Source organism: Conger conger, chromosome 11, assembly GCF_963514075.1.
Source record: "Conger conger chromosome 11, fConCon1.1, whole genome shotgun sequence".
Lineage (NCBI taxonomy): Eukaryota > Metazoa > Chordata > Actinopteri > Anguilliformes > Congridae > Conger > Conger conger.
Genome location: NC_083770.1, coordinates 20966638 through 20983823, shown reverse-complemented (window position 1 = coordinate 20983823; position 17186 = coordinate 20966638). Strand labels below are relative to the sequence as shown.

At 41.1% G+C, this 17186-nt stretch overlaps 1 protein-coding gene across 2 annotated transcripts; it reads right to left on the bottom strand.

Annotated features, from left to right (window-relative positions):
* Positions 1-7876: 7876 nt before the first annotated feature.
* Positions 7877-11698, bottom strand: LOC133141217 (glycine N-acyltransferase-like protein 3). Of its 2 annotated transcripts, XM_061261692.1 has the most exons (6): positions 11574-11698; positions 11307-11411; positions 10868-10975; positions 9230-9350; positions 9005-9125; positions 7877-8799 (listed from the first exon to the last, which is right to left on the bottom strand). In XM_061261692.1, the coding sequence occupies exons 2-6, from the start codon at positions 11379-11381 to the stop codon at positions 8400-8402; spliced, it is 825 nt and encodes a 274-aa protein (XP_061117676.1). In that variant the 5' UTR covers positions 11382-11411; positions 11574-11698; the 3' UTR covers positions 7877-8399. The 2 variants fall into 2 exon arrangements, with proteins under 2 accessions (XP_061117676.1, XP_061117675.1); XM_061261691.1 differs by having other exon boundaries at positions 11307-11653.
* Positions 11699-17186: the final 5488 nt, after the last annotated feature.

The following is a 17186-nucleotide window of genomic DNA, read 5'->3' as shown; positions in this document are numbered from 1 at the left end:
GGGCTGGAGCCTATCCCAGCATACATTGGGCGAAAGGCAGGAATACACCCTGGACAGGTTGCCAGTCCATCACAGGGCACACACACCATTCACTCACACACTCATACCCACGGGCAATTTAGACTCTCCAATCAGCCTAACCTGCATGTGTTTAGACTGTGGGAGGAAACCGGAGTACCCGGAGGAAACCCACACGAACACAGGAGAACATGCAAACTCCACACAGAGGCCTCGGCCGACCGGGATTCGAACCCAGGACCTCCTTGCTGTGAGGCGGCAGTGTTACCCACTGCAGCATCCATGCTGCCTTGGACAGTACAAGCAAAGAAATATAATTCATGAATTTTATGGAGGGTAGGTTGTAAAGGTTTTGCTGACATCTGTTTCACTCTAGGTATTCAGGTTCTCTTTGGAACGTGAATTCATGAAAAAGATGAGCACTTCTTGTTGTTGCTAACATTTTCTAAATGCCTCTTGTCATGAATCAGGTATAGTAATGGGGCAGACTGTAGTGGCTAAGGTACAGGACTGGGGCCCAGAAGGTCAGTGGTTCAAGCCCCAGTGTAGCCATGATAAGATCTGTGCAGCTGTTAGACCCTTGAGCAAGGCTCTTCAACCCACATTGCCCCAGGGGGGTTGTCCCCTGCTTAGTCTAATCAACTGTAAGTTGCTTTAGATAAAAGCATCCGCTAAACTCTAATGTCATGAACATGATCATGCTGATGTAAAAATCACTACTGGCAAGAGAAAGCAATGGAGTTCTAAAACACTTCCAAAAAACGTAATGACTAAGCAATTGTAAAATTGATTGCATTCTTTTGACTGTTTACCACAACTGCAATGATAATGTTTGGTGCCAGAACTGAAATGCAAGTCTCTTTCCCTGTTCTTGTGTTCAGTAAAAACACATGGCCCTAGAAATAAGGGTTCATATTATTTTATCCATATTTAAGCCCCCCTGGCACAAGTCGATAGGCCCACCCCTGGAATGGATCTATAAGAGCGTAAAAGTCAAATGGAAGTCTGGTCTGATGTGAGGGCTTGGTAATCAAGCTCTTTCCGCTTGATCTTGCTCAGAAAAATACAGTCTTATTTCAATGACAAACGAAAGTGTAATTTAGGTAAAGTACATTTTTTCAGCTCGGAGAACACAACACAGAATACTGTTTTTGAATACTGCTTTAGGTGTCCGTTTAGATCACCTCTCTTTGTGTCTTGTCAACAGTACAACCCGACAAAATGAAAAAAATAAAAATAAAGAAATAAATAAATAAACAGAAAGGAAAAAGTGTTTTCATATCCTCTGGATGGACAGCTTAATAGCTGTTGTTTTATCTGTTCTCTGCAGAATGTCATCACATACGTTTTGATGGTCTTCTTAGGCCCGAGAAAGTGCTTCCACTTGACTTCCGGAACATGAGCCGTGTCGATAAGCAGTGCTTTAGGCATCCAAGATGATAAAGGCTGAGGTGCTATAATGGCTATTCAGAACGAGGAAAGATAAGACCGCACAATCGCTTCAGTGCCAAAGGAACACATTGGAGTGAGCAGGATAGCATGTGGCTGTTTTTAATGTGGAATGAATGTCAGCCCAAAGCTCACGGGTAGTGTCTGAAATTAAGCTAGCTTTGATCTAAAACACAGATTTCCCCCTGGTATTATTAACAGCTATGTGTACCTTTTTGGACTATCTTGATGTGCTAATCCAAGTGGGCCTAAATGTACCCCTCAATTGAACTGGAAAATGTGCTGTGGGTGTCTGAAGACCTGGAGACAAGGTAATGTGTATAATCAAAAAAGGTCAATGGCCCCTTGTCCTGAAAAGGAAATGAAAGAGGAAGCTTTGGTTTTCTATTGATAAAATAAAAAAATAATTAAAAAAAATATATATATCGCTATGTGTATTGCAGATTGTCCACTAAAGGTTTATCATTTCACACAAGCATCTAGCATGTAATCTTCTTGTTGTGACATATTTTCTAAATATGTGAAATATGAGTGAGTTTAAAGAATCATCTAAGATAAAGCTCTCCCTGAATCATATCAACTACCTTCATAACATCTTGCAATCTTCCCTTCACTTTAAATACACCCACTAAATGGCCTTTTGCTCTGAGAAGAGATCCTTGGCATACCAACACTTAATGAGGAATGTTTGTATTCAAGGTCCGGTGTGTAATCTGGACCAGGCAATTTCTGACTGGCGCTGTGGTGCGCAATTGGCCGTAGCAGAACCTGTGGGGGTGGGGGGGGGGGGCGGTTCGGTGATGGAAAGCGTTCCCTGACCCACACTAAGGGAGGGGCTGTGGCAGAGGTGTGAGTGCTGACCTGAATAGAAAGGGTGGGCGTCTGATTGGAAAACACGCAGCCAATGTTACATTTATGTAAAGGCTTTGCTGCAGTATGCTCTTTAGAGTCATTTATCATGCGATTGTAGCTGTCACACACCCCATTAGCAAACATCTGTGCAACAGGGCCACTCAGTGTCATTAAAGTCCAACTTAATTTAAGGGTGTATCTGACCTTTTCCCCCATGACACATCAGCAGTGGGCTTCCATGTATAGTATGCATCTGATTATGCGTCCATTTGTCTCAGCAAGTAAGTATTTATGCACTGTGTGTGTGTGTGTGTGTGTGTGTGTGTGTAACAGCAACATGCACGCACAACCTTTTTTGTGGCATGACTACAGTTTCACTACAGGCTTCAATATACATGAGCTGTTCAAATTTGTGCATTTCTGTCTGATCATAGCCTTTATTTACCGCAGATTTCACCTCAAGCTTTTGCTTTCCATGTATAATTGTTTTGTATCTGTTTCACCACTAGAGGGAGAGATACATCTACAAATTACAGGTTTTCGCATTCGATTTGTTACATTTGTCAAAACCAAAAAAGTCAGTCTCACAACAGTTAAAGCATTTCTCTCAACAGTTAATGTATTTCTTAAAACAACAGCAAACCAGTGCAATAGACCCAAAAACACCCTAAATAGAATCTAACTGCACCAGAAAGGACCAAAGCTGATCAATCAATTCAACACCATCACCAAATGGTTCGATTTCATTCATTATTTACTAACGCTTATTCCACAATATTTTCTTTCTGTTTATCAAAACTTTACAATGGTGGTATTTACAAAACTGCAGTCAGAACAACGGTGAAACACCGCAATGACACACAAGAAAAAAATGTATATTCATGTATTTACTGACCAAGTCAAAAACATGAAAACCAAATCAGGAAATGAAAAAGCCCTATAATCATCTGTACTAACAATAAATACTGTATATGTTACGGTAGACAACTGAAATTGTAATTAACTCAATGGCACAGTAATGTACTAACAAATTAAATCAACAGTAACTACACTACATGGACAACAGTACATTACAGTAATACTGAAAAAAACATATGAATGTACCCCCTCATAGGGCATCCATTCTCTCTGCTGCTTCAGGCCACATATCTAGATTAGCATCACACTGCACCCACCCACAGTAAGCATCAGGTCACTGCCAGCCCTCATCGCCACAAGCAATGACATCTGGTCATGTGGCCTATGGGTCGTTCACCTTCCACCTCCACGCTCTAAAAAACTCCTCAGCTGGGCAGAGGAAGGGTGGGTATGGTGGCAAGAACAACATGAGCGTCCTTGGATGGGTGTCAAACCAATCTCTTACTGGACTGGCGAAATCTGACATTGTCCCAGACCACCACACAATTCGGGAAGTCTGGTCTGACCACTCCTCTCTCAATCTCGGGAATGAGAGCATTGACTAACCCTGCCAGGAACAGCAGAAGCCCATCTGTGTTGAAGGGCCCAATGGCTGGAACATTTTGGAGCATGCCCTGCTCAGATATAGCAGCACACATGGTAATGTTGCCACCATGCTGCCCAGCCACATCCACTGTGGCCAATGATGTTCCTGCCACGTCATCGGACCTTGGTGAGATTAAAGCCCGCCTCATCTGCATACACAAATGTATATGAAATATGACTTCCATCCAGCTCCAACACCCTCTAAAAACAATATAGTCAACATTACTGTAACCTTTGCAGGAAATGTTTATCACCAAACTCATTCTGAATGTTGTAGCATGTTCGGTTTACGGATACATCCCATATTGCTCAGTAAAAATATGTATGACAACCGCAATGTATGGTCTTACTGTACCTGTACATATAGATGCCCGAGCACTTTCACCCTGTCGTTGTGGCGTTCAAATGAAACTTAATAGAGCTTTCATAGGAGCAGCATTTCTGCTCAACACACAGTCAATAGTAGATAGGCTTACCGAGGCAATGTTCCTGAAAATAGTGTTGTCCCCTCAACAGCACACTGGGTCTCCTGAAGTGTTATGGCATTGTTTGCCCTGACCAGGTTTAGTACTCCAATTTCTTGTTCAGGCGTAAAAATCCACACTCTTCTACTACCGCGGGGCAGGGGGAACTCTGCCGATAAAGAATGTTGCTAATCATATACGTATACAAAAAAACTGATTGTTCATATTGTTCAGCAGCCTGCCATTTAAGATGTTACAACAGTGAAGATGACAATACATCCCAATACTAAATATATAGTATGGAATTTACAGTACCTGTTCTCGTTCTGAAATGACCGCATTATGGACACAACAGTTGGCTGGCTTATCAGAGGCTGCACCCTTCTACCTGCTTCTGCCAAACAAAGACCATGGTAAACTACATGGTCAACAACGGTGGCTCTAATTTCAGGAGGAACTCCGAGGCCTCTTCTCCATTCGCGACCCCCTTCCTTGAGTAGCAGCTCCTTGCTCCATGTTTTACAGTATCACTACAACAGCAGTAACACAGAGCTGTATGTATTCCTCAGGACTAAGTAATTGGATGACATGCCTGTGAGAAGAGATCGACATCAGGTGCTTACAATTGTTTGCAGAACAATGCTTACAAAAGAACTGTAAACATTGTTCACACTAGCTATCACCTGTAATTTTATAAAAGATTAATGTATGAGGTGTTTTGCGTGCTGTGATTATATGCAATGAGCTACTTTGTCAATGCGAGACAGTAATTTATTGCGCAGGCTAGCTGATAAATGTAGAAACTATTATCATGAGGTTGCAGAATCTAATGATAAATGCAGCACACAATTACAAATGTCTTTAGAGTTGTGCAATATGTGAATAGGCATTTGCAGTTTGTGTGAAAACAATGAGAAACTGCCAGAGACCTGTAACCAAATGCATTGTTGCTGTGGTGATTTCATGAACTGTACTGAGACTGACGTTTTTGTTGTGACAAATGTCCAAAATCGATTGAGAAAAACTGTAAACGAGGACTTAAATGAAACGTAGGTCTACCATGCTTCTATGCAGTGTTATGGAGCATTTTGCTTGTGTTGCCGCTGTTGTTTTTGTGAGAAATACGGGTTAGCTCATCATTAAACACTGACCTTAAAGAGAATGGTCCAGAGTAGTGAAGCCTTCATTCTAGGAACAGTCTTTAAATTATTCCAGAGCTTCGGAGCATGTGAAACCACCGGCATACTGTCAGGAAAAAACCTGGGGGTGGGGTAAAAAAGTGAGGCCAAGGAAGGCTCTGTGCAGTTTTGGAACTTAATGAGCCTCTTCCTGCACAGTAATTTCACCCTCTTATTCAATTAGCAGAGCGGTCCATGGCGCATTTGCTCACTAAATACACAATTGAGTCACAGAAGCGCTTTGGCGGAGATATTCTTGCACCTGTTTCACGCTGGCTGCAGAATACGTGTCTACGGGGAGCCGCATTTGCAGCTGGATTCCACTCTCGCTGCTCTCAGCATTCAGCATTGTCCTAGGCAGCAGCATGGTAGGCTAGCTGCCCCGTCTGGATGCACCTCAGCATCGCAAACAATACACAACCACAGTCGGGAACAATTCGTAACCGCAGGGCCCTACAATCTTTGGATTTACCCCCACAGTGTGCAGCCTGGCTGTTTGTTGAGGCCAGACTGGGGTTTTAGGGCCACCCCTTTAATGCAAAAAGTTACGCGAAATACACCACCATTTGTGGGAGGAAATGTGGCCAAAAGCAGCATGCAATCAACGTTTCTCTTCAACTTTTATTTCATACATAAAAAGCACAGCTTGGCAAGATCATTTCAGCAGTTGATAAAAATCTGCAAACGTGATGCGAGGGATTTTTTTTTCTAACCATGTAATTCAATTAATAATACGTAATTATTTTATAATTATATATCTAATTGTGGACTCCGAAGGTAAACCTTACAAATTCAGTTCTTTTAAAGCTTTTCAACACTAAAGTAGTTATTCTGAAGGACTTCACTTTTCTTTTTTTTTTACCAGGCATTCTTTTGATATTGGGCCTTGGCACAGCAGGACCCCCCAACTGTAACTGGGACCTGCAATGACCCCAGAAAGAAGCTATTACTGGCACAGATGGCACTTCCTTCCAATTACAGACAAATGCCTACAACACAAACAGACTACTCATTAAGGACTGTGCAGTATTTTATTTTGATTTTTTTTGCCTCCATTGCGTTCATTCTCACATCCTAATGGTAGGCAATTTTCCTTCTTTTTTTGTTACCCCAGTCTAACTTTGAAAACCTTAATTTGATTCTGGAAAGTTTTCTGTTCTGAAATACAGTGTTACATTGACATCAGCACTTTGGAAGCTGGCGAGATAGATTGTTTAAAAAAAAGAGGAGCACTGCGGTAACTGCTCAAATTTCATTCTGAATCGAAAGTGCTGAGATACACCGCAGCGACGCGAATAGGTGAACCTTTAAAGCTGGCGGACAATTCATCAAATCTAGTGCGGATCCTTTTGAGTGCCGTGGAAAACCGTTGAATCTTTTTATCGTAAACTCAATATGGATTTCAGTAATTTGTGAACTGCTGTCTGCCATGAAAGTCCTAAATGGCATTCCATTTTATGTGGAGTTATAGAGATGGACTCAGTGAACTACTGAGGAAAACTCTGTTGTACTACAGTGCATACTTATCACAAAAGGAGGGGAGCCTTAGTGGCACAAACTATAAAGGGTTCTAGCTCCTACAGTGGTCTCAAACTAGCTGGCCATGAAGGGCCAGTGTGCATGTGGGTTTTTATTCCAGCCTCGGATCTTGATTATATAATTAGTTAAATTATTGGCTGAATTAGGGCTGTAGGTTTGCACATAACGTGTTGTGTTGTCTACATAACTGTGCATAATGCAGTCGAATGCATATGACTGAATGAGTAATTGTAATCAATTAAGGCAGCATTAATTGGTTGGAATTAAAAATCTGCATACACACAGCCCTCCAAGGCATTTTTTTTTGGCACTTGAGACCACTGCTATAAAGGCTAGTTCCTATATTCTAGACCAGAGGTGTCCAATCTTATCTGAAAGGGGCCGGTATGGGGTGCAGGCTTTTCTTCTAGACCAGTACTAAGACACCGGATTCTGCTTATCGACATCTTGACTGGCATCTTCATCCTGTGTTAGTGCTGGGCTAAGACAAAAACCAGCACCCACACCAGCCGTTTTTAGATAAGATTGGACAACCCAGTTCTAGACATTTCTAGCTTCTACTCTGAGCTGTGTAATTTGCCAAACTATGATTGGCTGGAAGACTGATTCAAGATGGCTCATCAAAGGCCGGTTGGGCAGCAGGCCCTCCTGGACTGACTTCACAGCAGCAGGCTCTGGAATGATACTGCTCCCCAGCTGTGAGCTGTTGAGTGTGTCTTTTTAAATTGGCCATGCAGGTAAGGTCATCCAAAGTAAGGTCAGGTAAGGGCATTCAGAGGTAAGGGCGGATAAGGGCATACATCTTCTGTAGCCTTACTGGAGTTTCTGACTTTGTTCCCAGCATTGGGGTCATTACAGAGGAGGTGCTGACAGAGTCAGACAGACATCACCACTACACCACAAGCAGCTCAGTAATAGGACTGCATAAGCCAGTGATCTTCAGTCCTGGTCCTGGCGAGCCACAAGATCTGCTGGTTTTTGTTTTTTACCTTAATATGAGCAACCAATTCAGACCCAAGACAAAAGGAGAGGGAGGTTACAGTAACTGTACAATCGACTGCTTCAATTTATTTAAAGTGCCATAGTAAAGCCCAGTCAAACAGCCGAATAGCCAAACTGCTCAAGCTAGGTTTTGAAACAGTTGGTAGCTGGATTTTACACCAGGGCAGTCATTAGATTCCCACTTCTGTGTTGAAAGATTGTGACCAGAATTCACTGTCAACATATTCCCCCCTATCCTCTCAAAATGATTTACAATTCAACATTTTGAAGTCATCTTAATCCGAAAAGGAGTAACTGTCACACACTAATCTACGTCAGGCAGTGCTATATTGCAGAGAGCTACATTGAGTTCTTATTGAGTGCAGTTGTAATGATCCTAACAAGAAATACTGGTTTAGCGGTTGAACTCATAGCAGACGGCCCTGTAGGAGGGGTCTTCAGTAAAGCCCAGTTTCTTGAAAAGGCTGTAGGACAGCTGGTTCTCCTCCTGGATGTAGCAGTACACAGGGTAACCCTGGGAGTGGAGCCTCGTTGCCATGGTGCTTATCAGGATCTTGGCATAGCCCCTCCTCCTGTACTCAGGGGCAGTGTACAGCATTCCCATGGCATAGCAGTCATACAGCAGCACCCAGGAGACTGGACAGCCTTCTTCATCAGTGATGCAACAAGTGGGGAAGTGGCTTATGAGAAGTTTGACTAGTTGGAAGCTTTTCTCATCGCCTCCGTATTTCCAGGTTTTATTCACCAAACTGATGTGGGATTCGTTCAGGGAGGAGATCCTGGGCTCCAAATCGCTGTGGGGAAGGACAGGAACACATAGGACAGTGACATTTCATTTGGTCAATAAACTTGATAAACAGTCAATAAACAGCTGAACCTGGACCTCCTACAAACAGCGAGTGCTCTGTCCCACTGAGAAGATTGGGTATGTTTCAGACAGAAACACAAGGACCACCTGTGGAAGGGGGCGTCAACTTCAACTCTATGAACCCAAAGTACCTGTTGACTCTCAGTTGAGGAAGGAGATTCGGGTCTTTTAATTCCAGGAGATGTTCTACAGACCACTGTCTCGATTTGACAGAGATGCCCTTCAAAATGGTGACATGACAGATGTCAATCCCTTTGGAAACAAGAGAAACTAATAATTAAATAATAATGATAATAATAATAAGGTATGACTGCAATGGTTAGAGATGTTAAAAAAGAAAAAAGAAAATTATCCACCTATCATTTCGAAGTATTGATTCCAGTCTAAGATGTTGTCTTCTGTCAACATTCTCTTAAGAATCTTCTCATCAGTACTGAAGAAGGTCACAACCTTACTAAGAAACAGGGCGTATTCATTCTGTTCATACAGTTAAGAGACAATCAGTTACTCAGACTATGAACTCATGCAATATCTATTCATATTGAATACATACAATGTTAAATTAATTTAAAAATGTAAGTTACTAGTTGAAGAGAATATGTGACTGTGGGCTACATACACATACTGTGGGCTCAAGAATTATTGGCCACCTTAATAGATGACCTTAAAATGATAAAACCTTAATAAAAGGTTAGATGTTATAAACAACATATACTATATATGAATCTATATGTTTTGTTCAAACATAACTATGTACTTTTATTCAAATACATTTCCTCATGTTTTTATAGAGTAATATCATTTTTGAATTAGATTTTCTTTTTCATGAAAAACCACAGGTGTCAAAGTTATTGACGGCCCTAACAATTATTGTAAATAAAATCAAACAAAGCAAAATTGTCAATAAAATTTTATTTAATTTAGTTAATTTCGGTCTTTAGGGACTATATTGTGTCATTTAATTCCTTTATTTTGCACTAGAGTATACAAATGATGTAACAAGCATGCAAAATCCCTTTGTCATCAATAAGTCATCCAAAAGCTGTCAATTTGGAAGAGACAAAACCAAGTATCTGGGGCTTGCCAAATGTCATTGGAATTATGACTGGAAAAGAGTGCTATGGTCAGATGAGGTCAAAACATTTTGCCCATATACCATCAACATGTTGAGCAACAAGCACCTCATACCTACTGTCTGATATGGAGGGGGTCTGATCATTGATGCTTTGGAGGTGCTGCCATGGTCCAGGGGCATGACATTAACAAATTCACACAACAAAGTACCAGGACATTTTTTACATTAATGGCATTTGCCAGACGCTCTTATCCAGAGCGACGTACAGTTGATTAGACTAAGCAGGAGACAATCCTCCCCTGGCGCAATGCAGGGTTAAGGGCCTTGCTCAAGGGCCCAACGGCTGTGCGGATCTTATTGTGGCTACACCGGGGATCGAACCACCGACCTTGCGGGTCCCAGTCATTTACCTTAACCACTACGCTACAGGCCGCCCTGTTGCCGCCCACATTGGACAATGACTCCAAACATACAGCAAAATACACACAGCAATGGTTAAGTAAAGACAGCAACCATCTTCTGCAGTGGCCATCTCAGTCTACAGACTCAAATCCCTTAAAAACTGGTGGTCTGAACTAAAGAGGGGGCCCCATAAAAGCACAAACCCAAAGATATCAGTGAATTTAAATCACAAATCATAGGAAAAGACTCATGGCTGTCATCTTTGCCAGGGGTGGTTGCTTAAAGTATTACACCAGGGGTGCCAATACTTGTGTAATAAACCAGATTTGGGGGGAAATATAGAGACTTGGTTTATTTATTATTGGTTTATTGGTTACATTAATAAAGCACACTACTTTACACAGGTGGCAAAATAAAGCTTATGCCAATACATTTTTTGTTTACAGTATTTTTTGTGTATATTTATCATGGATGCCAATAATTCTGGAGCTCACTGTACATAATAATATGTATTCACCTTTTGGTGTGGTCGAAAAATGATGGTTTTAAAATCAGGCCAGGAGTCCACAACAACCTCCAGAGTTTGTGGTTTGTTTCTATTCATACCAAACAGAAATCCATAAACCTATTGGACAAAATACAAAAGTGTTCCAACTCACAGATCTTGTAATAATGTGTACTTCACACAGTATAACCACAGTTCACAGTCTGAAAGTTTAAACATGTTACATACAGTTGACTGCATGGATTAACAATACTCAAATATTGAGTAAGGGCATGACTGAATATAGTGCAATTGTTACATATAAAAATACATTTGCTTCAAATCAGTTTTAAATGAACCCGTTAATGTATCCTTTTCAACGTCTAGGCCACTTCATTGTTTATTTTATTTTAATTATCATTTCACTTATTTGTGGAACCTGTGAAAATACTCTACATAAAATGTACATTACCATGAAGCTTCGTGGTAAGTATGACTGCAGAACCTTTTCCGCCTGCCGTAATTCAGCCTTATTTAGAATCTTCATCTTTTCAAGACACGCAATCCAGCTAACAACCTACAGGAAAGACCGTTTATTTTTGTCCCAATGAAAGACTGTGACCTTCAGCATATGGACCGTAATTAGCTTAATATGTAACTATATAATCATAAAATTGAAATAAGTAACGTCCAAGATTAACTCGAATACTAATGAAACATGCCTATAGGGCGCGCATACTGTATATCAGCGTCCTCATCTTATTTCTTCACTCCTGGTTGATAATCGCGACATTTCTTTGGAAGAATACGCACAGAACCGTCGGCTAACGAACAGTTCAGGATGTGTGGATGTGTATCCATTACTTAATGTTAGCCTGGCTATTTTTAATAGCGGGCGCGGCTAGTGATCTTCTTCTTCCTTGGATTTTGTTGATGGCTTTTAACGACCTGTGAGGTGCATACACCACCATCTACTGCGCTGGAGTGTGGGGCCAGCCATAGCCTATCTACTTCACATTTTCTTAAGAAAAAGAAACAAAAGCTACGTCCGAAATCAAGCACTACACACTATACATACATATATACACTCACCAAGCACTTTATTAGGAACATTTTTACTTTATTATACATACCTATTCATCAATTATCTAATCAGCCAATTGTGTGGCTGCAGTGCAATGCATACAATCATGTGTCAGGAGCTTCAGTTAATGTTCACATCAACCATCAGAATGGGAAAAAATGTGATCTAAGTGACTTTGACCGTGGAATGATTTTGGTGGCAGACAGGGTGGTGTGAGTATCTTTAGAGTTGGAGAGAGAATGCTGCAACAAACAAAATAAAAAATACAGTGGGCAGCAGTTCTGCAGAAAGAAACACCTTGTTAAAGAGAGATGTCAGAGGAGAATGACCAGACTGGTCAAAGCTGACAGGAAGGTGACAGTAACGCGTATAACCACACATTCCAACAGTGTTATGTAGAAGAGCATCTCTGAACACACAACACATCATAACTCTAAGTGGACAGCAGTAGAAGTCTAATAAATACCTAATAAAGTGCTCGGTGATATCTTGAGGACACAGTGGATGGGAAGATGTTTCGAACAAGGCCAATGTTTGACACTTTGGTCCAGAATACAGGTGTGCTTTGGCACAAACTATCTAGATGGATAGATAGTACTTTGAGTAAGAGGAAGCATACTTCATTTCATTTTTGGGTGAACTGCCCTTTAAGGTTATATTCTGGTCTGATAGCAGTCTCTTCTATGTACAGGATCATCATAGATAACCTAGATCTGCTGGCTTTTGTCTGCTACTGTAGATATTTAAAGGTATAGTGCCAAAATTGCGGATCATATTCTTACCCTGTCCAAGTTCCAAGCATCGGTTTGAAAATGGCAGCTTGTCAGACAGTTATGCTGGCACTTCACAAAAAGAAATTAAGTGATAAAGTTAAGTGATAAAGAGTCTGAAAATTGCCAAGGAAACTGATGTTGGTTGTACATTAACACAATAAAGCTTGCTTTGGTGGAACAGGCACCTGCAAATGACTGCCATTTTTCATTACATCCCTGGGTGATCACCTTAGACAGGTTTCTCTGTATTTATATGGGTAATTGGCTTTTTATAGTGAGCCAATTCTTTCTTTAATGAAATTATATAATAATGCCATAAGCTGCAGCTCAATGGCTTTCTGGAAATCAGTAGAAGTTTCTGATACCTTGAAAACACATCATTAGCCGCATTCCTTGGAATATCAACATGCCTCACGGGCCAGACCTGATTCTCTGGCTGCATATGGAGACCAAGTTTCATTTGACAAATTTAATTCAATTAAGTGAATTCAATGAGAGCACTTTATAAATGCAGTGAAGTAAATTTGACTCAGCCAAAAATACTCAATAATTTAATGAATAGCACATATTAATTTAGAACTCATTCATTTATAATAGGATGTGAGTGATTAGCAAACAGAGTAATGTTTCAGCTAGAGAGGAACTAATTTGCATATAATGGGGATTTGCTGAGGAACAGGACAAGAAACATAATATGCAATAGTAGGTGGAAAAGATCCCCCCCCCCCACACCACCAATCAAGCCCACTGAATTAGATAAAAGCCCATGTAGCCTGGCTAGGCTAGCATTCACTGCTAGTGCTATAATTTAGAACGGGTTTTCAAAGCTCATTGTGGATCTGTAGGGATTTTTATTTTTTCATTTTTGGAGCACTATTTGCATTTTCTTGAACTCCAAAGGACCTTGAAAGGAGAGCCCTGGGCCTTTTCTTCAATTAATTTTGTGCAGGCCCAAGTTTCCTCTGACTTAGCCAGAGTGTGGTGTGTGAACTTACCCCCGCAAGGCCCTGAATTCTTGCAAAGCATAGAGTTGCCAAAGCATAGTGAGAGATTAGTCTGATTCTTTGCTGGCAGGGGAGAGAAAAAAGTATTGTTCCTATGTGCCACCTTAGAATCGCAGGGATGATTTCCAAGGGACGGCACATCTTAATCTGTAAATAAAAATGCTTTTGGTGCAACAGAAAAAAGTGGTACCGCAAGGGGGGATCTTTTATCTAAAATTCTGTTTTAGTTCTGGTTACTTGAAGACTAAAGTCTTCTTTTTTTCATGAAATCATGCTGATGTGTTTGTGTGTGTGTGTGTGTGTGTGTGTGTGTGTGTGTGTGTGTGTCTGTCTGTAAATGGTAAATACAGTGGGGTGCAAAAATGAGACCTTGCTGCATTTTAATGCAAGATTACTTTTTATTTTCATTTTTTACTGTTTATAAATTCTAAAACAAAAGAAAATAATTGGCTGTTCTGTCTGGTGTTAACAACCATGGGCTGCTCTAAACAGTTGTCCAAGGATTTCAGAATGAAGACCGTTCATTTCCACCAAGAAGGAGAAGGGTACAAAAACTCTCTTAATGTTTAACTACCTATTTCCACTGTCAGAAACATTATTAGAAAATGGAGGATGAATGGAATAGTTGAAGTCAAGGCAAGGTCTGGAAGACCAAGAAAGATTTCAGATCTTCAGCCTGAGACCTGATAAGAAATGCTCACATCACTGCAAAACTCTGCAAAAAAGAGTAGCAAACAGGTCTAGCTGTTCACAGGACAACAATACAATGCACTTTAAACAAGACCTACATGGCAGAGTTGCCAGAAAGAACAAACACAACACAAAATTAATTACCTCCATGAAAGACAGATGAAGGTTTTCATTTAAAAAAGTAATCTTGCTTTAAAATTTTAAGAAATGTGTAATGTTTAACCTTTTAGAGCTCAGGTTCGCTTCTGTTCACTTAGATATTAATTGTAAAAGGCTTTTAGACCAGGGGTGCCCAAATATTTGTACATTACTGTAGCTTGTGGTTGTGAAATCGAAGACTTTGAATTAATAAAACAGTTGAACTGGCCATTTAGAGCAAAATAAAATGAATGATTTGCAATGTGTCACACTTATTTGTCTATTTATTCTCATTTGTCTGACTTTGCCCAAAGCATCAAATTAATATAATTTATCGTCAAATCAGGGTATTTAATGTGCTTGGCAATTGCAAGAACACTGGTTCTGCAAGTAGAACGCAGCCAGAGAGCAGTCATCACTGGTGGAATGACATTTTATTAAACTAAAGTAAACTACATGAAACTAAACTGAACTAAACTAAAACTATTCAATGTTTATGGAGACACAGATATGGCAAACAACTTGTCATGTGAAAAGAAAAATTGGCATTATTGGCCCATATGAACTGGGGTGGATCATTTCCAGAATGATCAGGGCACTGAGGCTGATGGGTAATAAGCTCAGGCTGTCACCCAGGAGACCATCAGGACCACGGACACGCACCGCTGAGGCTGATGGGTAATCAGCTCAGATGTGGCCTGATGCTATTAGGCCCGTTTACAGAGGTCCAGCCTCTGTAGCGACCACCATGAGCAGCGCTGCTGTGTGGTTAGCCCCCACCCAAACCCCACAGAGACTCACGTCCCAAGAACCACAAATACGTCCACCCTGTGCCACAGCTGCCTGTGTAGAAAACTGCTGAAATCACTGAAGCGAAAACTCTGAATTTTCACAGATAAGCTTTGTATTATTTTTTGTGTTTGTGTTTTTGTTTTTGTACTAAATGAAAGTATACAATGATCACATAGCCCAAGTTCCACAGGTTGAAAATTTTATAGGCTAACAATCACAGTATTTTCTTGCATAATACAGCCATACAATTTCATACAGCCATGTAATTTTGCTAAACTAATTAGGCTGCCACGATCACAACCGTGAAGTAAAATACTAATGCAGCATCACCCTTCCATGCACACTTGCTTGGATAGAGAAACTGTTCTCTCCTCCACTTCGTGGAAAATAATTATCTGTGAGAATCTCATTCACTGCACATTCGAGGTGCAAACTCATTATAATAAACCTGTTTTTTTAATATGATGCTAAGCATGTGGAGCTAGTTTGGGCAGACTGCTGGAGAAGTACTACCCCCTCTCATGATGCTTACAAATGAGAGGGGCAATATAAAGCACCAGCCTTACCTGTTCATGCTCATTTTGTGTGCTCTGCTAGCTGCTGCATCTGCCCTGATACAATCATACAAAACTGGCCTTCTGCCTGGTTCATTCTGCATGCTAAAGCCATTGCGCTGCCCGGCTCTTTCTGCTGCACTCTTTCTGCTGCACACTACAGGGCGGCCTGTAGCGTAGTGGTTAAGGTAAATGACTGGGACATGGAAGGTTGGTGGTTCCAATCCCGGCATAGCCACAATAAGATCCACAGAGCTGTAGTGCCCTTGATCAAGGCCCTTAACCCTGCATTGCTCCTGGGGAGGATTGTCTCCTGCTTAGTCTAATCAACTGTATGTCACTCTGGATAAGAGCGTCTGCCAATAATGTAATGTACTTTGGAATGCTGTCATTGTCTCTTTTGCTGGCTGCTTTGCTCAAATTATCCTGCTATTCCTAATTCAGGCCTTCAACATTTCTTTTGGTTTGTATCCACTCCCTGTTTTGGCAGGCTTTACTACAGGGAGCGATGAGAGGCAGAGCCTATCCCAAACATTTCCATTAAACCTCAATAAATATCGCTTAATTCATTGTCAGTTGTCTGACTGAACTTTTGTCGTTTTAAACTGGAAGGTCTCTCCGATGCACACTTGGTGGATCTGCCCCTGGCATCCCGTTTGGGCTGCTGGCGTGGTTCCCGGTGGCCGTACTCCAGCAGAGATGGAAGCTCCTCTCCAGATCCCTGTCTTCTCAGCCCTTGCCAAGACACAGTGAACCACATGCAGGCTGGAAGAGGCTGGTTCATTTCTTTTTTTGTCCTTCTTCAAACCTGTTTCCCCGCTCTCATCTTCTTGCGCTTGTAATCAATTGAAGCCATGGGCAGCGCAAGGTGGGAGTTCCCATTTATAATGCTCCCTGCCCGAAGGCTTTCATTAAATTTGTTCAAATATTAATCCAGGCTATTCCACGTAGGCCAGCTTACCATGCATATTTAATTGTTTTCCCTTTTCTATATTAATTTTTTTCAAACGTTCTTCACCACTGTTTATGTTTATTTATTTATTTTGTGCAGTAATGAGCTCTCATTAATAAAAGGTAGCCTATAGTGTGGTTACCTACAGCCCCAGCCAGCAAATATGGCATGGACCTTGATGCCAACTGTTTGGCTGTGCTTTGCAAAACATTATTACAGTGGTACAGGACAATCCGTCAACCATTTTACCGTCTTTTAACAGTTCTATTTTGTTTGGGTCAAATCATTCTGTTTGGGACCCCCCACCCCCTCCCCTTCCTCCCTAGGTACAGTTATTTTCTTGCAGTATCCCAATTGGGAACTAA